Below are 24,470 nucleotides of genomic sequence, written 5' to 3' on the forward strand. Positions count from 1 at the left end.
CACAGCCTAACTTTTTGGGGTCTCTGGGCTCCATGAGAGATGTCACCAACCCCCATTCCACCCAAGGCTCAGTGGCTTGCCCAGACCCCGTGGTAAATACATCTGTAGAGACGTCACAAAGTAAGATCAAGAAAAAGAACTACTAGTATTCAGTGAATAATAGGACAGCAGGGTGAAGGATGAACTCAAGATGGCCCCAAATGGCCAAAGGGCTGTGAGGCCTGCCCCACCCTCTACCTGCGCAGCTGGGAAACCTGGGAGCCACAGGAAACCCATAGGGTCCTGCTGGATGGCAGAGTGCCATGTGCCAAGGGGAAAGTAGACGTGCAGTGAAGCTGAGAAATGACCATGAGGACACATTGACATCAGTGCAATGCTCAATTCAAGGCGTGTTTATTGGCCAGTTTACTAAAGTGCATCCAGACAAGGCTCAGGGTCAGAGACTGATGGAGGCTGAGCTGGTCCTCGGGGGACAGAGAGGGGGTGGGAGACATGGAGGGGGCACTTCCTGGAGGACTTCCTAGGAGCCCCTCAAGAGCCATTGCATCTAGTCTGGTCCTTTAGTTCTTCCAATTGTCCCGCTCAGCAGCAGGCTGGACCAGCAGTCACCAGGTCTAAGTGCTGGGGCATTTCAGGATGTGGCATCAGCTTCCAGATGGGGCAGCCTCCTGACATGGGTTGGGACTGGATGGAAGGGTGGCTGGGAAAGCCACAGTCATGCAGTGGGACCTGAGCCAAGCTGGCCCTGGGGGATGTGCCCAGTCAGCAGCAGGACTTCTGGCCAAGGCAGGGACTCAGCAGGCTGGGCGGGAGCACACAGGGCGGCAGATCAAGGACACGCAGGAGGATGGGCGGTAGCAGCTGGGCCGGCAGCAGGAGGCAGGGCCACAGTAGGAGGAGACAGGCACGCAGCAGGCAGGCCTGCACACTGGGCGGCAGGTGAGGCACACGCAGGAGGAGGACCTGTAGCAGGACGAGGTGCAGGAGGAGGGTCTATAGCAGGATGAGAGGCAGGAGGAGGGTCTGTAGCAGCTTGAGGGGGCTGGACAGAGAGTGGCCCTAGTACAGATAGGCCTGCGGCACACCGGTTTGCAGCAGACAGGCACACTGCAGGCCTGCTGGCAGGAGGAGGAGGTGCAGCAGGAGGGTTGGCAGCTAGACTGCTGGCAGCATGAGGGCATGCAGGAGCTCGTGCAGGAGCTGGTGCAGGCTGGTTGGCAGGGGCTGGATCCACAGGCCACCTGGCAGCAGGGGCTGGACACACAGCTCACTGGGGCACAGACAAGAGTCAAGCACGGGGCTGAAGCACAGCAGCTGGGGACACAGCAGGTGGGCTGGCAGCAGCTGGGGACACAACAGCTGGGGGTACAGCAGGAGGGCTGGCAGCAGCTGGGGACACAGCAGGTAGGCTGGCAGCAGCTGGAGACACAGCAGCTGGGGGTACAGCAGGCGGGCTGGCAGCAGCTGGGGACACAACAGCTGGGGGTACAGCAAGCGGGCTGGCAGCAGCTGGGGACACAACAGCTGGGGGTGTAGCAGGAAGGCTGGCAGCAGCTGGGGACACAACAGCTGGGGGTGTAGCAGGAAGGCTGGCAGCAGCTGGGGACACAGCAGCTGGGGGCACAGCAGGAGGGCTCACAGCAGCTCTCTGGACAGTCGTCCGCCTGCCAGGAAGATTCAGTACAAGAGTCACAGGAACCAGGCAGGCAGGCTCGGCTGCTGTAGCTCAGGTCACTGGAGCAGACGGACAGGGTGGATGCGGCCATGGTGGGGCAGTGGGGCTGGAGGAGGTGTGAGCGTGTGGTGAATGTGTGAATGTGTGAGATGCTGAGGGCCGTCCAGCTTTTATGCCCCTCCCTGGCTGTGTATGTTGTCCCAGGAGCAGGCTCACGCGTCCCTTCCTTGTTGACAGTGAGAGTGGGTCGTGGAGAATAAGCAGCAGATGTTTTCATCCCAGGACTCATTGCTCAGCTCACAAAACTCTTTACATTGGCGTGGGGTGTGTTTACCTGTTTATAGTCCTAGAAATAAATCTTGTCTTGATGTGTTAGTGCAGTGGTCGGCAAACTCATTAGTCCACAGAGCCAAATATCAACAGGACAACGATTGAAATTTCTTTTGAGAGCCAATTTTTTTAAACTGAAACTTCTTCTAACGCCACTTCTTTAAAATAGACTCGCCCAGGCCGTGGTATTTTGTGGAAGAGCCACACTCAAGGGGCCAAAGAGCCACATGTGGCTCGCAAGCCGCAGTTTGCCGACCACGGTGTTAGTGGGATCACTGGGGGCCAAGTCAGAGCCCACGTGTGTGGGCAGCTAGATCCTGGTCCCTGGTCCGCGGAGCCCCGAGGTTGCTGCCCTGCAGGCGGAACCAGGTCGTGTGCCTTGTGGTTGGAGGTGTATTTAGTTTCTAAACAAAGACAGTGTGAGTCATCATGTGCATGCGATACCGCATCAGTGTCCTGGGGCCACATAACAAAGCACCGCAGACAGTGGGCCTCGCACAGCAGAAACAGCAGAACCGTATTTTGTCACCGTCTGGAGGCCAGAAGTCCCAGGTCCAGGTGCCGGCAGGGTTGGCTCTGAGTCTGTGAGGGAGCGCCTGCCCCCGCGTTCTCCCCCAGCTTCTCGTGGTTGCTGGCCATCTTTGGGTTCCTTGGCTTGGAGAAGCATCACCCCGATCTCCGCCTCCATGCTCACAAGGCCTTGTCCTTGTGTGCCTCCCTGTCCAAATTTCCCCTTTTCGTAAGGACATCAGTCATATCGGATTAGGACCTCATTTGAACTTGACTGTAACTGCAAAGACCCTATTGCCAAATAAGGTCACATTCGCAGGTCCTGGGGGAGAGGGCGCGGCAACATGTGAGGATGCGATTCAGCCCATCACAAGCACCTGCTCTGAAGCAGGCCCCATGCCAGGGTCCAGGGTGGAAGGAGAGGCTGAGCGGGTCTCCTTTCTCGGGGCTTTGGGTCTGCGGCAGGTGAAGGACAGGGTTTGGCAGCTCGCACCTGACTTCTGCTTGTCCACGAACGGCTTGAGCTCCTGGGATGACTTTTTTAAAGTTATTTTATCAAATAATCATAAAAAGAGTACAGAGAATTTACCTATACCCCTCGCCCAGCTTCTTCTGGTGTCGCCATCTTACATAGCCATAGATCAATTACCAAATTTTAGAAACCACACTGGTGTTCACTAAAGGACTGACTGTATTAGAGTCACCAGTTGCCCACGAACACCCTCCCTCCATCCCCTAACCCCCCATGGCACTTGTCAAGTCTCCTTCTTCTCCTGCCTGGGACAATTGCTCTGTTTCCTTGTGCTTTATGACCTTGACACTTCTGAGGAGCACTGGTTGGGTGGATTGTAGAACGTCCCTCAAATTGGGTTTGTCTGGTGTGTTTTCACAATTTGTCTGGGGCTGCTATATTTGGGGGCAGAATCTCACCGAAGTCACATGTCCATTGAAGCAGGGGTCAGGGTGTTCATGCGTCTTATCTCTGGAAATGTGACCATGTCCCCCTTTGTAATTAGTACATATTGGGGGAGATTTTTTTAAGACTTTGCAAATATCTGGTTTCTACTGAACCTCTGCTCACTGGCTTCGTTGTTCGTCAGGGACTATGTGCAGCCAGTCACTGCAGCGTTCTCATGGTGATTTTATCCCTCCCCAATCCATCGCCATTTCCTAGCTAAAATTCTTCTCTACGGAAGAGTGGTCCCTTCTCCTCCATTTGCTTATTTGTTCTGTTATTTATTTCAATATGGACTAAAAAGTACTTATTCTATTGCATTGGATGGCAATATTATCATTCTCTATTTCTGTTGTTCGAATCATTCCAACTTTGACCATCGGGGGCGTCTTCATTTGGCTCTTGGACCCCTTTGGCATGCCACCCTCCCTGACTTCTCACGTTCTGGTGCAAGCTCACCTTGAATTTCCCCTGTCCCCTCCCTGAATCAACCACTTCTCCAAGGAGCACTGGTCCCTTTTAGTGGATGATGGCATGTAGAGACCAAGGTCTGGAACCAGGTGTGCTCATTGCTGCTAGCGTGTCACTTCTCCCAGGCGCTCCCCGTGGATAGAGCAAGGAGACACATGTACATGTACTCACACATGCCTGAACTTGGGAACACACTTAGTCTTTCCCGTGTGGATCACATTAGCTGCAGTGTTTTCTAGTTTAGCTTTCTCAGGCTAGAAGTTCCCTTTTATTGCTTAGAGAGTCTATCAAGAATGATGCTGGATTTCATGAAATGCTTTTTTGTGAGGGATTTTTTGTGGTTAATCCTCACAGGAGGATATTTTTTCCATTGATTTTAAAGAGAGTGGAAGGATAAGATTTCCAATCCCCCGATCTGGCTCATAATACAGACCCCCGGGCCTCAAAGCCCCTCTCTCCAGCATCAATTGCTACCCACTATTCTCACTGGCGCTGCTGCCTTACTCTGTGCTTCTTGCAAAAATGGCTGGAAATGAACCTAAGACTCTCCACGGCCCACTTGGGCAACAGCCCTTGTGGCTTCAAGAAAGGGCACTGGTTTGACCCATAAGGGAAGGTGTCCCTGGGATTTCTGGATCATCCCATGGGCCATCTTGCTTTGCAGGGACACCTGTCTGCCCAGCTCCTGAAGTCTGGTCCAATGTGACTGCAGTCGGCGGCCATGTGCCTCATGCCCAGTGCAGGGCAACAGATGAAGCTGTCCTCTCTGACTGGTCACCGTTGTCCTCGCCCACATTTACAGAGGAGAGGCCTGAGGAGGGTTTCATGCAGGCAGGGACATAATCACACCCCCTGGTACACCAGCCTGGCTGGGCATGGGCAAGATGAGCTGGGATGGCCCGCAGGGAACACTGGGAACTAGAAAACGCTGTCCATCATGCCAGCAGGGAATGGTGGAGTCGGTCCAGGTACAGGCAAGAACAAAGCACCCACTCTAGGTGTGTGCAGGGGTACAGAACCAGACAGTGCCTGGAAACTGCCTGAGACAGAGGGGCCTGGCATGGCTGTGGCTCCTCACTCTGTCAGTCTCAGCTGCAGGGACCACTGTTGTGTCCCCATGTCTGGTTGGTGATGTGGCACTGCTGAGGGCACTGGGGATGCCAGGCTTGACCTCTCAACCCCAGATGCCTTATGTGTGTGAGCCTGTCCCTGTGGGACCATTCACTCCCCGGGGCCAGGGTTGGGACTTGTCCCTCAACATAGCCAGCACAGCCAGGTCATGGGGGAGGGTAGGAGAGGTCACCGGCAGGCCCAGGTGGGTGGTTAACTGGGGATAATTATGATACCAGCCTTTGGGGTTCTTGCGAGGATTCTGTACCATGCTGAGACCTGGCCAGCCACACGGGTGCCCTGTAAACATCCTGGCATAACCCGCCTGTCATTTCCTTGTCACAGATCTGCGCCCCCTGGACATCCTGGCAGAGGCGGTCCCTCCGAATGGCGCTGAGAGTGGCATCAGCGTGACACGGGTTCAAGGAGCGCTGGGTCTCCAGCTCTCCAGCCCCCATGCCATGAGCTTCCCTGCTTCGAGGATTTTCGTCAGATGTGATCTCTTCCCTGAAGAATTTTCCATCGTTGTAACCTTGAAAGCTCCCAATCTCCCCCCTAAGGTTAGTGACACTTCTCATCTGCGTGTTAGGACAATTGATGTCCTCAGGGCCGCGTGCGATGGGCACAGCTGACTCAGGTTACAGAGAGGCACCGATCAAAGTCTCCTAGGCCTTTGGGGTCAGGCATGCTGGCCTTGATGGGTCATGAGGTCCCCATCACTTGGAGTGTGCAGGCAGAGCCTGTGTGGCCATTTGCTCAGGGTTTGTGCCAGCAGTTCTTGCTGTTACAATTTTCCTGGTGTGCTAAGCTGTCAAAGGCTAGGCTAGAAATACCGCTTAGAGTTTTGAGTTTAACATCATTTAACAGGAAAAGTAAACTGTAAACTAACAAAGCGTACCCTTTGGGGGCCTGATTACCTGTGCCTTGCAGTCCATCCACCCCAGACCCAGCTGGCACTGCCTCCTCCCTGCTGGGCTGGGTGCCCTGGGGAAGGATGTGGCATCTTTCGCCACCGTTCCCTGTGGGATTCAAGGCAACGCCCTTCCTAGGCTTGTGACAAACCCTTTCTGTTTACAAGTCCGAGTCCTTGCTCTTCCATCACTGTGATCCTCCTTATGGGTTTTGTCTGTGATTCTGTCTGATCTTTCCCGGGACTTCTGCTCACTAACCTCTCTCCTTTCGCTCCATCGAATCTGCTGTCAAACACAACTGCTGAGTTTTCTATCTCAGCCATTGTGTTTTCAGTCTTGTAATCTCGATTTTCTTCTTTTTTTATATGAATTCCAGTCCCAAGATAAAGTCTCTGTCTTGCCAGCTACTTTCTTCAATGTAACTCCAATTTTTGAAGCAAGAATTCCTTTCTGCGGAGGACTCCAATATGTGGATCCCCTGAGGACTGGCTCTGCTTCATCTTTTCATTTCCTGTCATGCCCAGTCCTTTTTTAACAGCCTTATTGAGACACAATAAACATACCACACATGTCACCCATTTACAGTCACAATTCAGTGATGTTTAGTACATTGAACTGACAGGACCAACCCTCACCACAGTGAATTTGGAACATGTCCATCACCCCCAGAACAAGCTCTGCACACTTAGCTCTCACCTGCCCCCCCGACAACTAATTTACTTTCTGTACCCATGGGTTTGCCTAGTCTAGACATTTCATATAAATGGAATCACATAATATAGAGCTTCTTCTATGGAGTATGTGTTCAAGGTTCACCCATATTGTAGCACATGTCAGTACATCATTCCTTTTTATGACCAAATCATATTCATCGGTACAGATACACTACTATTTGTTTATCTATTCACTAGAGGCCTGTTGTAGGAAGATTCTTGCAGGAACAGGGCTTCCTGCGGCCTGAGCGAAACCTGCCCAGGCGGGCTTCCCTCCCGCTGCCACCGCCACCACCCCCTCACCCCCTGCGCTTTTCCTCCCACCGCTGCCCACCCCCCTCCACACTTTCCCTCCCGCAGCCACTGCTGACACTGCTGCTGCCCTGTGCTTTCCCTCCCGCTGCCACCACCGCCCTGCTTTCCGCTTTCCCTCCTTCTTCCTTCTATGCTGTCTTCAGTTTTCACTCTGCATCTACGTATGCAAATTAACTTCCATCTTTGTTGGGTTAATTTGCATACTCACTCTGATTGGCTGGTGGGCGTAGTAGAGTGATGGTCAATTTGCATGTTTCTCTTTTATTAGTGTAGATTGGTTGACGGGCACTTGCATTCTTTCTGCCCGTTGGCTGTTGTGAGTAATGCTGCTATGAACATTCACGTACATGGTTTTGTATGGACAAATATTTTTAATTTGGGGGTGTACATACCTAGGCGTGGGATTGCTGGCTCATGGTGACTCTATGATTAACTTGGAGGAACAAGCAGACTGTTTTCTGAGGTAGCTGCGCCAGCTTACACTCCCACCAGCAGGGATTGGGGGTTGCTGTTTCTCCACATCCTCGTCCACACTTGTTATTATCTGACTTTTGTATTCTAGCCGTCCTCATGAGCCTGAAATGGTATTGCACGGAGGCTTTGATTTGCATTTCCCTGATGAATAATGATGTTGCGTGTTTTTCATGTGTGAATTTGTGTATCTTTTTTTGGAGAAATGTCTTTTCCAATCCTTCACCCAGTTTTTTTTTTAATCCTTATCCAATGATATGTTTTTATTGATTTTGAAAGAGAGAAAGGAGAGGCATCAATGTGAGAGAGTAACATCGATCGGTTGCCTCCTATACTGTGGGATCCAAGACAACGCACTTCCTAAGCGTGTGACAAACCCTTTCTGTTTACAAGTCCAAGTCCTTGCTCTTCCATCACTGTGACTGGGGATTGAACCTGCAACCTAGGTATGTGCTCCAACTGGGAATCAAGCCCAGTTTGGTGAAAGGAATGATGCTCCAACCAGCTGAGCCACCTGGCAAGGGCCCTTTGCCCAGTTTTTAATTGAGTCATTTCAGTTATTTCCCTTTTTTATTCGTGAGTTATATGAATTTATATATTCTAGATAAAGTCACCTATCACATATGATTAGCACGTATTTTCTCCTGTTCTGTTGGTTGCCTTTTCACTTTCTTGGTAGTGCCCTTTGAAGCACAAAACCACCTTTTAATTTTGGTAGAGTCAGATTTATCTTATTTTTCCTTTCTTGCTTATATTTTTAGTGTCATATCTTAGAATCTAGTACCAAATCTGAGGTCACGAGAATTTACCCCAATGCTTTCTTTTAAGAGTTTTATAGCGTTAGCTCTTATATTTAGGTCTTTAGCCAATTGGAGTTAATTTTTTGTGTATAGTGTAAGGTAGGGGTCCAATTTCATTCTTTTTGCCTATGGATTTCCAGTTGTCCCAACCCCATTTGTTGAAGAGACTATTCTTTTCCCACTGAATGGTCTTGGCACCTTGTTGAAGTCAGTCAGCCATACATGTGTGGGTTTATTTCTGGACTCTCAATGTTATTTCATTGATAAATCAATATTGTCTGTCCTTATGCCAGCACCACACTGTCTTGATTCCTGTAGCTTTGTAGTAAATTTTGAAATTGGGAAGTGTGAGTCTTCCAAATTTGTTCTTTTTCAAGATTGTTTTGGCTATTCACTCCTTGTAATTCCATATGAATTGTAAAGTCAACTTGTCAACCTTCACTAAGACATCAGCTTGGATTCTGAGAAGGATTGCACAGATATGTAGATAGATTGGGGGAGTGTTGCCTTCTTAGCAATATTGTCTTCTGATCCATGAACGTGGGATGTTTCTCACTGATTTTGAACTTCTTTAAGATAAAAACAATGCTTTGCAGTTCTCAGAATATCAGTTTTGCAGTTCTTTTGTTCCTGAGTACTTGTTCACTTCATCTAGTTTATATGATTTATTGGTAAGTCATCATATTGGGTCCCAGTTCTCTCCTCTCCCCTCACCCTGCTCCAATTCCTGCACCTTGTCAGTCCTGTGAAAGGACATGCCCATCTGGTTGATAAACTTTCCTTCCTTACACCGAATACTTATTCACATTTTCTCTCCTGATCCTAGTGCAATGTGGCAGGGGCTGAGGAGCAGAGTGCATGCACAGGCCCCCCAGGACTTCTGACATAACCTCCTGTGACCTTTCATGGGAAAAGAGAACCAGAAAAATCCAAGAGTCCAAGCGTGGCATGACCATGGAGCAGCCACCCTGTGCTTCTGGCTGAGGCCCCGCTGCCCTGTGCTTGCCTGGCAGGGCACCACCACATGCACCCATGGTTAATCATAAGGCCTCTGGGGGCCTAGTGCTGCTGGATCCTACTCCCACACCTGCCCTCTCCTCCTTGGCACCCTGGGGCCCTCCCTCCTGGTGTGGGGTCCTGGGGGTGGTGAACACAGTGTTTCCTTCCCTGTCAGCTGCTGCTTATGAACGGCACACTATGGCTGTCCCTGTGGGCACCACCTGGAAGTCCCTCAGGAGAAACCCCCATGAAAGTGTGGTTGATGCACACTCAGGCAGCCATCCCTCATTCACCTCGGCTCCACCCAAGCTACTCTCAGCCATTGACCAAGCACAGCAGGGGACCTGCAGGGCACACATCTCCTCTCACAGGCCCCTTCGCTCCAGGAACCCCCACCTGTTGGAGGCCTTCTCAGAGCTATGTCGTGGTCTGAGGTGCTGTTCACCAGGCCTTCTTTCCTCTGCATCCGCTCACAGAAGGCAGCGGAGTCTTGGCCCACTCAGCCTCCCTTCACCTGCTTGGCTCCTCTCACCTGCTCAGCAACTCCTTACTCGCTCATGGACATGCCTGCAATAAAGCCCTGGCAGAGCTATCCTGTTGGCATCTGCTACGTAGAGAACCCAAACGGACAAGTGAACCATTACTCTTATAAAGAAAGAGAGGGCCCGGCCAGTGTGGGGGCCAGGGTTGAGCGTCGACCTATGAACCAGGAGGTCACAATTTGATTCCCGGTCAGGGCACATGCCCGGGTTGCAGGGTTGCGAGCTTGATCCCCAGTGGGGGGTGTGCAGGAGGCAGCCAATCAATGATTCTTTCTCATCATTGAGGTATCTATCTCTCTCTATCCCTTTCCTGTCCTCTCTGAAATCAATAAAAAATATATTAAAAAAAAAAAAGAAAAGAAAGGGAGGGAGAAAGAAACATGACCAGTTTAGCTATGACCCAATAGTATATCAATATTCTTGAACATGATACATGAAAAATTCACACCAACTTCTTGTTGCCTTTAAATTACTCCAATCTGTTCTGAGAAGATTCTGGCAAAAATTTCTCCTTCGTTTGCATGTAGCTCAGTTTAAAAACACAACATCTTGCCCAGCTGGTGTGGCTCAGTGGTTGAGTATCGACCTATGAACCAGGAAGTCACGGTTTGATTCTACCTTTTATTTCTCTGTCTTGCCTGGTTTCTGTGGCTAGAACTTCCAGGACAATGTTGAATGGAAGTGGTGATAGTGGGCGTCCTTGTCTTGTTCCTGGTCTTAGAGGAAAGGCTTTCAGCTTTTCACCAGTGCGTATGATATTAGCTGTGGGTTTGTCATATACGGCCTTCATTATGCTAAGATATGTTCCTCTTATTCCCACTCTGTTGAGAGTTTTTGTCAGAAAAGGGTGTTGAATTGTGTCAAATGCTTTTTCTACATCTGTTGAGATGATCATATGGTTTTTATCCTTTATTTTTGAATGTGCTGTATTGCAGTAATTGATTTATGGGTTTTAAGACATTCTGAATCCTTGGGATGAATCCCACTTGGTCATGGTATATAATTCTTTCAATGTATTGCTGTATCCCACTTGCTAATATTTTGTTGAGAATAGAATAACCATTCTTCTTAAGTGCATGAAAAACAGGTACCAATCTAGACCACATTTACTAAGATAGACTACATTGTGGGCTGTAAAACATGTCTCAACAAATGTAAAAGAATTTAAATTATACAGTGCATGGTCTCTCATCACAATGTAATTAAATTAGAACCTCAGTATTAACAAGATTCTGTGAAGCCCCCAAATATTCAAAAATAAAACAGACTTGTAAAGAGCATGCAGAGCAAAGAAGAATGAAAGGGAAAATTAGAAAATATTTGAACTATACAAAAATTAAACGTATGTCCAAATGTATGGGATGCTGCTAAAGCAATACTGAGGGAGGGGGAGGTTTAGAGTACTGAATGTCCTTTTCAGAAGACAAGAAAGTTCAGCCCTAGCCAGTTTGGCTCTGTGGTTAGAGTGGCAACTCGTGGACTGAAGGGGTCACAGGTTCGATTCCGGTCAAGGGTACATACCTCAGTTGCATAGGAAGGGGTGCTTGCAGGATGCAACTAATTGATGTTTCTCTCTCACATGGATGTTTCTCTTTGTGCGTCTCTCCCCATCCTTACACTCTCTCTAAAAATCAATGGGGAAAAAATATCCTCAGGTGAAGATTAACAAAACAAAAATAAAACTACTTACAATAATAAAAAAAAGAAAACAAAAAGGTTCTTAAATAAATGACCTTACCTTCTACTTTAAGAAACTAGGATGCAAATAAAGCTCAGAGCAGAAAGACAATACCAAAGATCAGTGAGGAAAGCAATGAAATGGGAAAAAAAGAAATGGGGCCGGGAGGGGGGGCGGGGAGAGGAAGGATACCAAATGCTGTTTCCTTGAAAAGATAAAAAACATTGATAAATCTTTATCCATGCTGACCAGCAAAACAAAGAGAGAAGACACTAGTCCCCAATATCATGTGACATCATTAGAGATCCTACAGACACTGAAAGTATAATAAGAGAACATTATGAACAACTTTATGTCCATAAATTTGACAACCTAAATGAAATGGACAAATTCCTTGACAGAAACAAAATGCCAAACCCAATCAAGAAGACATATAACCAGAGTAGCTCTGTATCTATGGAAGAAATGGAACATGTAGTTAAAGACCTTCGCACAACCCAGCTGTCCTTCAACAGATGAATGATTAAGCAACCACAGAGCATCATCCTCAATAGAAAGGACCAAATCTGGGCTCGGCAGCTTGCATGGATTGCAAGGGAATGGTGCTGTATGAAAAAAGTCCCTCTGGAAAAGTGACACAGTGTGTGACTCCATTTATATACGTTCTCGGCATAGCTGAGAATAGCGATGGAGAAGTGATAGGTGGTTGTCAGGGATTAGGGGTGAGAGTACGGGTGAGTGTGGTCTAAAGGGGTGGATGTGGGAGCCTTGCGGTGATGGTACAACACTGTGTCTGATGGTGGGGGTGGTTCTATGATCTTCAAATGTGAAAATACTGCATAGAAACACACACACACACACACACACACACAAGTACATGTACATCTGGTGAAATCTGTATAAGACCGGTGGCTTTTCAATCTCCTGGTTGGGATTTGTACTGAGGTTAGGCAGGATGCTACCAGAGGGAAACAGGTTTAGGGTGAAGTCAGGACCCCTCGCCCCAGTGCACACCAGACCGACGTGCAAGCAGGACTGAGAAAGATGCTGTCCTGGCTCCCTTCCGAATTCCCAGGACTGCCCGGCGGCCCTGGGACCACTCCAGCCCAACGTCCACACCACCCCACTCCTCGCCTACGTGTGGGTGTGAAAGTGAGTGAACCAAGCAGGACCTGGCGGAGTCAGGGTCCAGAACCCCGAGGGTCTCACCACCCAGGTCCTCTGCTCCTGCCTGGCACGTGGCCTCCCCACCGAGGAGACCGGTCACCCCCAAGGTCCTCTCCAGGAGCAGGAGGAGAGGTCTCTCTAACAATCTGTGGGACCCAACACCACCACAAGCAGCCCTACCAGTGACCACTTCCACCATCTGCCAGAGAGAATCACGGCCACACATTGCCCCGGCTCATCAAGACCTGCAGGAGAAACCATTTGACCACAGCAGGGCCCTAGCACCAGCTTCCCTGAGGGCCAAATGGGGGTCAGGCTGCCATCAAGGTCCCCACGGGCATCTGACTCATCTAATGAGGCTTCCGGGCCCTGCACTGACCCAACAAGGAAAGGGGGCATGTGAGCCTTTTGTGGGGACAACAAAGGCCAGAGACCAGATATAAAAGCGCTGGAGTCCCACGACAGCTTACACACACTCATAGGCACTCACCCGCTCACTTCTCCCAGCTCACCTCCAGCCGCTGCCCCACCATGGCCACATCTGCCCTGTCTGTCTGCTCCAGTGACCTGAGCTACGACAGCTGCGCCTGCCTGCCCGGGTCCTGTGACTCTTGCACCGACTCCTCCTGGCAGGTGGACGACTGTCCAGAGAGCTGCTGTGAGCCCTCCTGCTGCGCCCCCAACTGCTGCCAGTCCTCCTGCTGCACCCCCAGCTGCTGCCAGTCCATTTGCTGTGTCCCCAGCTGCTGCCAGTCTACCTGTTGCACCCTGACCCCCTGCCAGACCCTCATTTGTACCCCAGTGAGTTGTGTGTCCAGCCCCTGCTGCCAGGTGACCTGTGAGCCCAGCCCCTGCCAATCAGCCTGTACCAGTTCCTGCACGCCCTCATGCTGCCAGCAGTCTAGCTGCCAGCCCTCCTGCTGCACCTCCTCCCCCTGCCAGCAGGCCTGCTGTGTGCCCGTCTGCTGCACACCTGTCTGCTGTAAGACAGTCTGTTGTAGGCCTGTCTGTTGCAAACCTGTCTGCTGCACACCCATCTGCTGCAAGCCTGTGTGTTCTGGGGCCACCCCCTGCCCAGCCCCTTCAAGCTGCTGCAGACCCTCCTCCTGCGTGTCCCTCATCTGCCGCCCCGTGTGCAGGCCTGCCTGCTGCGTGCCCGCCTCCTCCTGCTGTGGCCCTGCCTCCTCCTGCCAGCCCAGCTGCTGCCGCCCGTCCTCCTGCATGTCCCTGCTCTGCCGCCCCGTGTGCTCCCGCCCAGCCTGCTGTGTCCCCACCTCGGCCCAGACATCCTGCTGCTGAGCAAACATGTCCCCCAGGGCCAGCCAGGCTCAGTTTCCACCCTGTGACTGTGGTCCTCCCAGACACCCCTCAGTCTGGTCCTGAGCAGTGTCAAGTGGCTGCCCCCACTCAGGACGGGGTCCCTCAGTCTCCACTAACCTGACCTGACCTCTTCTCTCAGGACCCCTGGCCTTCACTGCTCCCTCGGCTTTTGCCACCTACACGATGGCTCCACCTGCCCCTGGACACCTGTCCTTCCCTCCTAGTTTCTCTGTTGAGTCACTTGAACTCTATTCTCAGCTTGTCAGCACCTCCTTGGGCACCCCAATAAACTCACCTCATAACCTGATGGCTTCCTTCATCTGATTTCATGGGGAAGGGTGGGGACACGTGGTTTTCACCAGACATTGGTCCCCTCCAGCCTGGATTTCCTCAGGCTGGTCTCCTGCAGAAAGTCCTGGTCTAAGGAGTGTCCGGCCCAGGGACCATTCCACCAACTGTCCCATCAGAAACCTGGGGCTCCTTGTAGCACAGACTGTGGACCTAGGGCCTCCCCTGCGGTCCACCCACAGGGCTGCACTGTTAGCAGAGACCGGAGGGAGGGAGGGTGGGAGGGGCTGCTCCAACCCTGAAAGAGTCAGAGGGACTGGACCTCCTGCCAGGGCCTCACCAAACAATTAGCCAAATCGTGGAGCCATGGTATTCAGATGGTGGATTTGAAGATCACCGACCAGGGCCCCCTAAGAGAGGGGAACACACAAAGTGAACTTCACAATCGGCCCCACTCACCATCATGAGAGCATTTCCAGGCTCTTGTGCAAAACTGGAAAACCCAGGCGCACCATGCACCCTTGAGTCAGAGGCGGCCCTGGGCAATGGGGGAGCCCCAGGCAGCTAGTGTTTATGGCCAGAGTGCCAGAGAGGGGAGATCTGCCCTGAGTAACTCTTGGTCCTCAAAGGGTCTCCCTCAAGTGTCAGCGAAGTAATGATCAGCAACCCCACGTGAGTCTGGGATTGGGGAAATCCACAAAATTAGAGGGCTAATCCTCGAAATGAAACATGCCCAAAGTAGCGCCTATTCCCACCTGCCAGTCAGAACATGGTCCTGATTCTCAGGACATCGGGGAGACCACTCAGAAGACATTGCGTCAGTTGTGGGTAAAATTAGCCCCAGTGGTTCAGTCCTACCTGACAAACCTGATATGCAAAGTTTAAAGCAGTGGTTCTCAACCTTTCTAATGCCGCGACTCTTTAATACAGTTCCTCATGTTGTGGTGACCCCCAACCATAAAATAATTTTCGTTGCTACTTCCTAACTGTAATTTTGCTACTGTTATGAATCGTAATGTAAATATCTGTGTTTTCCGATGGTCTTAGGAGACCCTGCTAGTGGTCGCGACCCACAGGTTGAGAACCGCTGCTGTAGAGCCTAAGACCATCGGAAAACACAGATATTTACATTATGATTCATAACAGTAGCAAAATTTCAGTTAGGAAGTAGCAACAAAAATAATTTTATGGTTGGGGGTCACCACAACATGAGGAACTGTATTGAAGGGTCGCGGCATTAGAAAGGTTGAGAACCACTGCTTTAAAGAATGAGCCATTTCCCAGAAACTTCACCATATCCTAGAACAAAGGTCAAGAGTATTCATTTGGCCCTGGCTGGTTTGGCTCAGTGGATAGAGTGTTGACCTGGGAACTGAAGGATCCCAGGTTCAATTCCAGTCAAGGGCACATGCCTGGGTTGCAGGCTCCAACCCCAGTAGGGGGGTGCCGATCAATGATTCTCTCTCATCATTGATGTTTCTATCCCTCTCTTCCTCTCCCTTCATCTCTGAAGTCAATAAAAATATATTTTAAAAGAAAGAATCTCACATTAAAAAAAAGAGTATTCATTTGAACACAAAATATCCAGCACTCAACAACCTGTTGTTTTCTGTGTATTTGTTTTTTAAAATGCAGTAGTTATCCTAATGGATGTGAGCTGGTATCTCATAGTTTTGATTTACTTTTCTCCAAAGATCAGTGATGTTGAGCATCTTTTCATGGGCTTATTGGCCATTTCTGTATCTTCTTTGGAAAAAGGTCTATTTAACTACTTTGTTCATTTTTGGATTTTTTTGTTTTGTTTGTTATTCCTTTTTAGAAGTTCTCTATAAATTCTATATATTTATCTCTTATCAGATACCTGCTTTTCAAATGTTTTTCTCATTTCCTTGGGTTACCTTCTTATCTCTTGATATTGTCCTTTGATGTAAAAACATTTAAAATTTTCACCAAGTCCACTTTGAGTATTTTTCCTATGTTGTCCATGCCTTTGGTGTCATATCCAGTCAGTCACTGCCAAGTGCAAAGCTGTGAGGCTTTTGTCCTGTTTTCCTCTGAGAGTTTTGTAGCTTTAGGTCTTGCATGTTGGTATCGGTTTACCCAGCACCATTTGTTGAAAAGACTGTCTTTTCTCCGTTGAATGGACTTGGTGCCCTTGTCAAAAATGATTTGACCTGCTGTGTGAGGGTTTATCTCAGGACTTTGTATCCTATTCCATTGGTCTACGTGTCTTTATGCCAGTACCACCCTCTTTTGATTACCATAGCTTTGTAGTAAGTTTTGAAATCAGGAAATATGAGCCCTCCCGCTTTGTTCTTTTAAAGGATTGTTTTGGCGGTTCAGGGTCCCTTAAGATTCCATATGGCCCTAGCTGGTTTGGCTCAGTGGATAGAGTGTCCACCCAAGGACTGAAGGGTTGTGGGTTCGATTCCAGTCAAGGGCACATACCTCACTCAGTTGCAGGTTCAATCCTTGGCCCTGGTGGGGGCATGTGTGGGAGGCAAGCAATCAATGTGTCTTTCTCACATCGATGTTTCTCTCTCTGTGTCTCTCCCCCTCCCTTCTACCCTCAATGGAAAAATATCCTCAGGTTGGGATTAGTAAACAAACAAAAAGAGATTCCATATGAATTTTAGGATGGATTTTTATATTTCTGAAAACATCACAACATTGAGAATTTGATAGTGATTGCATTGAATCTGTGGATTACTTTGGGTGGTATTAAAATCCTAACTATTAAATATTCTAAATCATGAACATGGGCTGTCATCCCATTTGTCTTTTTTATTTATTTATTTTTATTTCTTTCAACAATTTTACATTGTACAGGTCTTTCACCTCCTTGTTTAAGTTAGTTCCTAAGTATTTTATTCTTTTTGATACTATTGTAAATTTAATTGTTTTTCTAATTTTCTTTTTGGGCTGTTCACTGTTAGCATACAAAAATGCAACTGAGTGTTGTGTGTTAACTTTGTATCCTGCTATTTTGCTGAATTCTTTTGTTGGTTCTAACAGTCTTTTGTGAAATATTTAGGATTTTCTACCTTTAATATTATAGCATCTGTGAGCAAAAGTGATCTCAAAGTTTTCCAATTTAGATGCCTTTTATTTCTTTCACTAATGGCCCAGTGCACGAAATTCATGCACATTAAAAGGAAATTAATTAGAGGAAATGTTTTAATATTGCTATTTGCCCTTTCTCTATAATAGAAGTGTCAGAGATGAAAGAAAATTAGTAAAACGTATATGAAAATCTTCCTCCTGTCAGAGTCTGGGGCATGCCGCTGGACCCAGAGTAAAGTCCCCACACACCCCCGTTTGCCTCAAAATCACGCAAGACCCAGACCTGGCCTGCCCCACCCCCACCAAGCTCCACTAGGATGGGTGCTGCCTCAGGTTCCCCGTTAAGACCCGCTGGGCCAGGGGCATAGCCTCAGGTGCCCAGACAAACACCAGGCAGGGGCGCAGCCGGAGGTCCCCCGAACTGAGCTGGGTTGGGGGGCGCGCCTTGAAGTTCCCCATCAAGCACGCCATGAAGGAGGGCATGGCCTGAGGTCCCCCGTCAAGACTTGCTGGGCGAGCGGGGGGGGGGGGGGGGGAGGGGGGCGGGGGGAACAGCCTCAGGGCGCCTGACCCGGCCCAGCCCGGCACCACGCAGCCTCAGGTCCCTGCTGATCACTCATTATGGGAACTGAGCCTCCACTGTGCACACCACCGACCTTTTGTGACAGCATTATGGCATGAGGGTCAATTTGCATATTACCTCTTTATTATATAGGATTGTCTATCTGCTCTCCTAGATTTCCAGTACTATGGAGAATAGAGGTGGCAAAAGTGGGCATCCTTGTCTTGTAAGTTATCTTAGAAGAAAAGCTCCCAGTGTTTCAAAATTGATTATAATGTTTGCTGTTCAGTCATATGTCATTTCCTTCCATTACTAGTTTGTTGAGTATTTTTGTCATGAAAGGGTGTTGAATTTTGTCAAACGTGGGTTTCTTTTTCATCAATTGAGACAGTCATGTATTTTTCCCCTCATTCTATTATGTTGTATATTACACTGATTAAGTATTAAATGTAGAAACATCCTTGCATTTCAGTAATAGATCTCTCTTGACTGAGGTGTATAAATCTCTTCACCTGCTGCTGAATTTGATTTGTTAGTATTTTGTTGAGGATTTTTACATCAATATTCATAAGAGATATTGATCTGTAGCTTTCTTTTCTTGTAGTGTCTTTGTCTGGCTCTGGTATCAGAGTAATACTGGCCTCATAAAATTGGTTATGGAGAGTAACCTCTGAGGTTCACAGTGACCTAGGAATGAACAAAAAATCCTTAACTTGAAATAAGGCATCTCTGAAAATATCACAACCAACCCGTATTCCATTGAAAAGACAATTCTTTTCCCTAAGACTAGGAACCAGACACAGATGTCCTCTCCCACCACACCTATTCAGCCTCAGACTGAGGGTTTGCCCCAGCACAACAAGACAAGAGACAGAAGTAAAAGGCAGGCATATTGGAAATGCAGGAATGAAATTGTCTGTATTCACAGAGCACGTGATTGTCCACATAGAACACCCCCAAGAATCTCCAAAAGGTCTCCTGGAAATATAAGAGTTTGGCAAGGTTGAAGAATGCAAACTTAAAATAGTAAAAATTAATTGTAGTTGTATACAGGGGAGGGTAAAAGTAGATTTACAGTTATGAGTACATGAAACACTTTATTCTTGTGTAATGATTTGTTTATTAATAATTGAATTGTTTATTTGTATTACTTGTGCAATTGTTATTGTTATTATTTTGTATCCTTATCTATGATTTATATTTTAGGTAATGATGGCTGGTAATTTAACCTACTTTTACTCACCTCCCTATAATATTAACAAACAATTGGATTTCAAACTTTTTGTTTAAAAGTATGACTTACAACAAAATAAAAAATGAAAACTAGCATAAATTTAATATAATGAAAACTGTAAGAACACTGATGAAATTAATGAAGGAAAAGATGAATAAATGGAGAATTCGACCATCTTCTCAGGTAGAGACATTGTGATGTCAGTTACCTTCACATTGATCTGTGGACTTGAGGCACTCCCAATAAAAATTGCAGCAGGATTTTTTTTCTTGTCAATAAGCAGAATCTGAAAGTATTTGGAAAGCAAAGAGCTCAAAGAGCCAAAGCTATTGTCATTCTTACTGTTTGAGGCCCATGTCCGTCTACCTTCCCCTTTACTGCTTTCCTCTGTGGCTGGTGCCCCTCCTCAGCCGCCTGGGTGTGGGGATGTCCTGCAGCGATGAGCAGCAGTGTCCCAATTTCAGCCCCCGCTGCCCTGTCTGACTCTGGGATTCAAACCATCCCTTGCAACGTCAGGAGAACAGCTGGGCAGGGAAGCTCGGCAGGGCAGGTGTGGGTGCCAGGGCTCCACCACTCCAGATGTTTCCAGGGGTGTTTGCTTAGGAAACACACGCAGGGCAGGGGTCACCCACTCTTCAACAATGACAGACATTTACAAGCAGCAGACTCTTTCCTGGAAATAAACCAGAAGAAAAAGGGCTCCCAGGACTCAGCTCAAAATATCAACAAGGAAAGGAGGCGTGGGGAGCCTCCTGCTTGGAAAACAAACACCAGGAGGGTATAAAAGCCAACAGCCCAGGGCACCTTACACACTCACACTCACTCACACACTCACACTCACTCACACTCTCACACACTCACACTCACACCCTCCTCCAGCCCCACTGCCCCACCATGGCCGCTTCCACCCTGTCCGTCTGCTCCAGCAACCTCAGCTATGGCACCCGTGCCTGCCAGCCCGGGTCCTGTGACTCTTACACGGACTCCTCCTGGCAGGTGGACGACTGTCCAGAGAGCTGCTGTGAGCCCTCCTGCTGTGCCCCCACCTGCTGTGTCCCCAGCTGCTGCCAACCCACCTGCTGCACCTCTAGCTGCTGCCAGCCTTCCTGCTGCACCCCCAGCTGCTGTGTCACCAGCTGCTGCCAGCCTTCCTGCTGCACTCCCAGCTGTTGTACCCTGACGCCCTGCCGGACCCTTGTCTGTGCCCCAGTGAGCTGCATGTCCAGCCCCTGCTGCCAGGTGGCTTGTGGATCCAGCCCCTGCCAGTCAACTTGCACCAGCTCCTGTGCCAGCTCTTGCATGCCCTCATGCTGCGAGCAGTCTAGCTGCCAGCCCTCCTGCTGCACCTCCTCCCCCTGCCAGCAGGCCTGCTGTGTGCCCGTCTGCTCCACACCCATCTGCTGCACACCCCTCTGCTGTAAGCCAGTGTGTTGTAGGCCTGTCTGTTGCAAACCTGTCTGCTGAACACCCATCTGCTGCAAGCCTGTGTGTTCTGGGGCAACCCCCTGCCCAGCCCCTTCGAGCTGCTGCAGACCCTCCTCCTGCGTGTCCCTCATCTGCCGCCCCGTGTGCAGGCCTGCCTGCTGCGTGCCCGCCTCCTCCTGCTGTGGCCCTTCCTCCTCCTGCCAGCCCAGCTGCTGCCGCCCATCATCTTGCATGTCCCTGCTCTGCCGCCCTGTGTGCTCCCGCCTGTCCTACTGAGTCCCGACCTTGGCCCAGGCATCCTGGTGCTGAGCAAACATGTCCCCAGGGCCAGCCAGGCTCAGGTCCCACCCTGTGACTGAGGTCCTCCCAGTCATTCCTCAGTCTGGTCCTGAGCAGTGTCAAGTGGCTGCCCCCACTCAGGACAGGGTCCCCCAGTCTCCACTAACCTGACCTGACCTCTGCTCTCAGGACCCCTGGCTTTCACTGCTCCCTCGTCTTTTTCCTCCTCCACGATGCCTCCACTTGCCCCTGGACACCTGTCCTTGCCTCCTACTTTCTCTGTTGGGTCACTTGACCTCTACTCTAAACTTATCATTACTTCCTTGGGCACCGGAATAAATTCACCTCATCACCTGATCATTTCCTTCACTTGATTTCATGGGGAAGTTTGGGGACACGTGGTTTTCACCAGACATTGTCTTCTTCAGTCAGGGATATTTCTAGAAATGAGTGGCTGAGAGATCCCAAAGGGCAGTGGCCTATCTCTTGCTGTTGGGACACCAGGAGGGATCTCGCCCTGGCCCGGAGGTCAGTGTCTGCTGGGCCTGTGCCTGGGCTTCCTCAGGCTGGTCTCCTGCAGAAAGTCCTGGTCTAATGAGTGTCCGGCCCAGGGCCCATTATATCCACTGTCCCATCAGAAACCTGGGGCTCCTTGCAGCACTGACTGTGGGCCTGCCCTCCCCTGTGGTCCACCCACAGGGCTACACTGTTAGCAGAGACCTGAGGGAGGGAGGGTGGGAAGGGCTGCTCCAACCCTGATAGAATCAGAGGGACTGGACCTCCTGCCAGGGCCTCACCAAACAATTAGCCAAATCGTGGAGCCATGGTATTCAGATGGTGGACTTGAAAATCACAGACCAGGGCCCCCTGAGAGAGGGGAACACACAAAGTGAGCCTCACAATTGGCCCCACTCACCGCCATGAGAGCATTTCCAGGCTCTTGTGCAAAACTGGGAAACCCAAGCGCTCCATGCACCCCTGAGTCATAGGCGGCCCTGGCCGATGGGGGAGCCCCAGGCAGCTAGTGTTTATGGCCAGAATGCCAGAAAGGGGAGATCTGCCCTGAGTAACTATTGGTCCTCAAAGGGTCTCCCTCAAGTGTTAGCGAAGTAATGATCAGCACCCCCATGTGAGTCTGGGATTGGGGAAATCCACAAAATTAGAGGGCTAATCACAGATATGAAACATGCCCAAAGTAGCGCCTATTCCCACCTGCCAGTCAGAACATGGTCCTGATTCTCAGGACATCCGGGACACCACTCAGAGGGCATTGCCTCAGTTGTGGGTAAAATTAGCCCCAGTGGTTCAATCCTACCTGACAAAGCTGAGAGCAAACTTTAAAGAATGAGCCATTCCCAAGAATTTTTAGGATTTTCTACATTTAATATGATAGCACATGTGAACACAGATAATTTTACTTCTTTCCCATTTGGATGCCTTTTATTACTTTCACTGTCTATCTGCTTTCCCAGATCTTCTAGTACTATGGAGAACAGAGGTGGCAAAAGTGGGCCTCCTTATCTTACTCCTGGTCTTAGAAGAAAAGCTTCTAGTCTTTCTAAATTGAGTATGATGTTTGCTGCAGGTTTTTCATACATATTCATGATGTTATTCACATATATTTATATATATGCTGTTTTATTCTATTTCTAGTTTGTTGAGTATTTTTATCATGAAAGTGTGTTGAATTTTGTCAAATGTGGGTTGTGTTTTTTTGCATCAGTTGAGACCAGTGTGTATTTTCCCCTCATTCTGCTAATGTTGTATATTACACTGATACACTATCATATGCAGCACCTTCCTTGCATTTCAGCAATAGATCTCTCTTGGCCAAGGTGTATAAATCTCTTCATCTGCTGCTGAATTTGATTTCTTAGCATTTTTTGAGGGATTTTTACATCAATGTTCATGGGAGATATTGACCTGTACCTTTCTTTTCTTGTAGTGTCTTTGTCTGGCTCTGGTTTCAGAGTAATATTGACCTCATAGAATGGGTTATAGAGAGTTCCCTCTGAGGTTTACAGTGACCTAGGAATGAACAAAAAATCCTTAACTTGATATAAGGCATCTAGAAAAATGTCACAGCCAACCCCACATTTTATTGAAAAGACTATACTTTTCCCTAAGACTAGGAACCAGACACAGATGTCCTCCCCTACCACACCTATTCAGCCTCAGACTGAGGGTCTGACCCAGCACAACAAGACAAGAGACAGAAGTAAAAGGCAGGCACATTGGAAATGCAGAAATGAAATTGTCTCTATCCACAGAGGACATGAATGTCCACATAGAACACCCCCAGAATCTACAAAAGGTCTCCTGGAAATAAGAGTTTGGCAAGGTTGAAGAATGCAAACGTAAAGTAATAAAAATTAATTGTAGTTGTATACAGGGGTGGGCAAAAGTAGATTTATAGATATGAGTACTTGAAACAACTTATTCTTGCATTATTTGTTTATTGGTAATTGTATTGCTTATTTTTATTACTTATCTCATTATTATTGCTATTATTTTGTATCCTTACCTATGATTTATATTTTAGGTAATGATGCCTGGTAATTTAACCTACTTTTGCCCACTTCCATATAATATTAATAAACATTTGGATTTCAAACTTTTTGTTTAAAAGTATGACCTACAGAAAAAAAAAAAAAAAAAGGCAGCGGAATAGACAGACGTGTCCCGAGCCTTGTCCCGGAGCAGAAAGAAAGAACAGCTGAGGCTCACACGAGAAGTGTTTGTTGGCAGGTTAAGGGACAGATAAACTCCAGGAGAAGGTGGGGGACTGCTAGTCGGGGTTCACCTGACTTGGCAGCCCCCACTGCGGTTGGGACCTCTCCCGGTGCTGCTGGCTCGGACGCGGAGACTGCGCCATCATTAAAGGGAAAGTGGAGCTTATCGAAAGCCTGAAAATCCATAACTGCGACACCCACAGAACAGCTGCGAGCCCCACAAGACCGGTCCCCAATTGGCGTAAACACGCGGATTCAGAGGAGCTCTACACTCCACCACGGAAAGGAGAGAGAGAACTACATAACCAGACATCTGCAGAAGAGAGACCATGGGGAGACAAAGAAACAGCCTGCATATGAAAGAAAAGCAGGCATCACCAGAAAAGGAAGTAAAGGAAATGGAGGCAAGCAACCTGCCAGAGGAAGAATTCAGAGAAATGATCATAAGGTGGCTGAAAAGAATGGAAGACTAATTCGACAATATGAGTAAGAACCAAGAGAAAATGAAGAAGAACCAAGAAGAAATGAAAAATGACATCGTTGCTGTAAAGAACTCAATAGAAAGCATCAAGAGTAGACTAGAAAAACCAGAGGACCACCTCAGTGAGCTAGAAGACAAGATGGGAAAAAATACCCAAGTAGAGCAGCTTCTAGGAAAAAAAAATTAAAAAGCAGGAGGAGAGCCTAAGGGAACTTTGGGACAACACGAAACAAAACAACATCCGCATAATAGGGGTCCCAGAAGGGAAGGAAACTGAGCAAGAAATAGAAAACCTGTTTGAAGAAATAATGACAGAAAACTTCCCTGATATAGGGAAGAAAAAACCCACACAAATCCAAGAAGCCCACAGAGTCCCAAGCAAAAAGATCCCCAAAAGACCGACGCCAAGGCATGTTATAATTAAATTGGCAAACACCAA

The 24,470-nt window shown here is 48.6% G+C and overlaps 3 protein-coding genes and 1 pseudogene across 4 annotated transcripts in view; 3 read left to right on the forward strand and 1 right to left on the reverse strand.

The window, feature by feature from the left end:
• Positions 1-794: 794 nt before the first annotated feature.
• Positions 795-1,766, reverse strand: LOC308242738 (uncharacterized protein; the record flags this gene model as incomplete). The annotated part of the gene is made up of 2 exons (XM_080657208.1): positions 795-1,409; positions 1,635-1,766. 2 exons carry the CDS (start codon positions 1,764-1,766, stop codon positions 795-797), a joined length of 747 nt encoding a protein of 248 aa, XP_080513334.1.
• A 3,636-nt stretch (positions 1,767-5,402) lies between these two features.
• The window catches only part of TSPEAR (thrombospondin type laminin G domain and EAR repeats), a 106,744-nt gene continuing 87,676 nt past the window's right edge, over positions 5,403-24,470 (forward strand). The window contains exon 1 of the mRNA XM_080657200.1: positions 5,403-5,611. Within this exon, the coding sequence (XP_080513326.1) occupies positions 5,513-5,611 (99 nt within the window). The 5' untranslated portion in view covers positions 5,403-5,512. The remainder of the gene's footprint in view (positions 5,612-24,470) is intronic.
• Positions 13,179-13,946, forward strand: LOC308242736 (uncharacterized protein; the record flags this gene model as incomplete). The annotated part of the gene is made up of 1 exon (XM_080657206.1): positions 13,179-13,946. The coding sequence occupies one exon, from the start codon at positions 13,179-13,181 to the stop codon at positions 13,944-13,946; it is 768 nt and encodes a 255-aa protein (XP_080513332.1).
• LOC308242647 lies at positions 19,947-20,815 on the forward strand (annotated as a pseudogene). The gene has a single exon. The product of its transcript is annotated as an uncharacterized misc_RNA (transcript).

Source organism: Plecotus auritus (genome assembly GCF_963455305.1).
Source record: "Plecotus auritus genome assembly, chromosome: 2".
Classification (NCBI taxonomy): Eukaryota; Metazoa; Chordata; class Mammalia; order Chiroptera; family Vespertilionidae; genus Plecotus; species Plecotus auritus.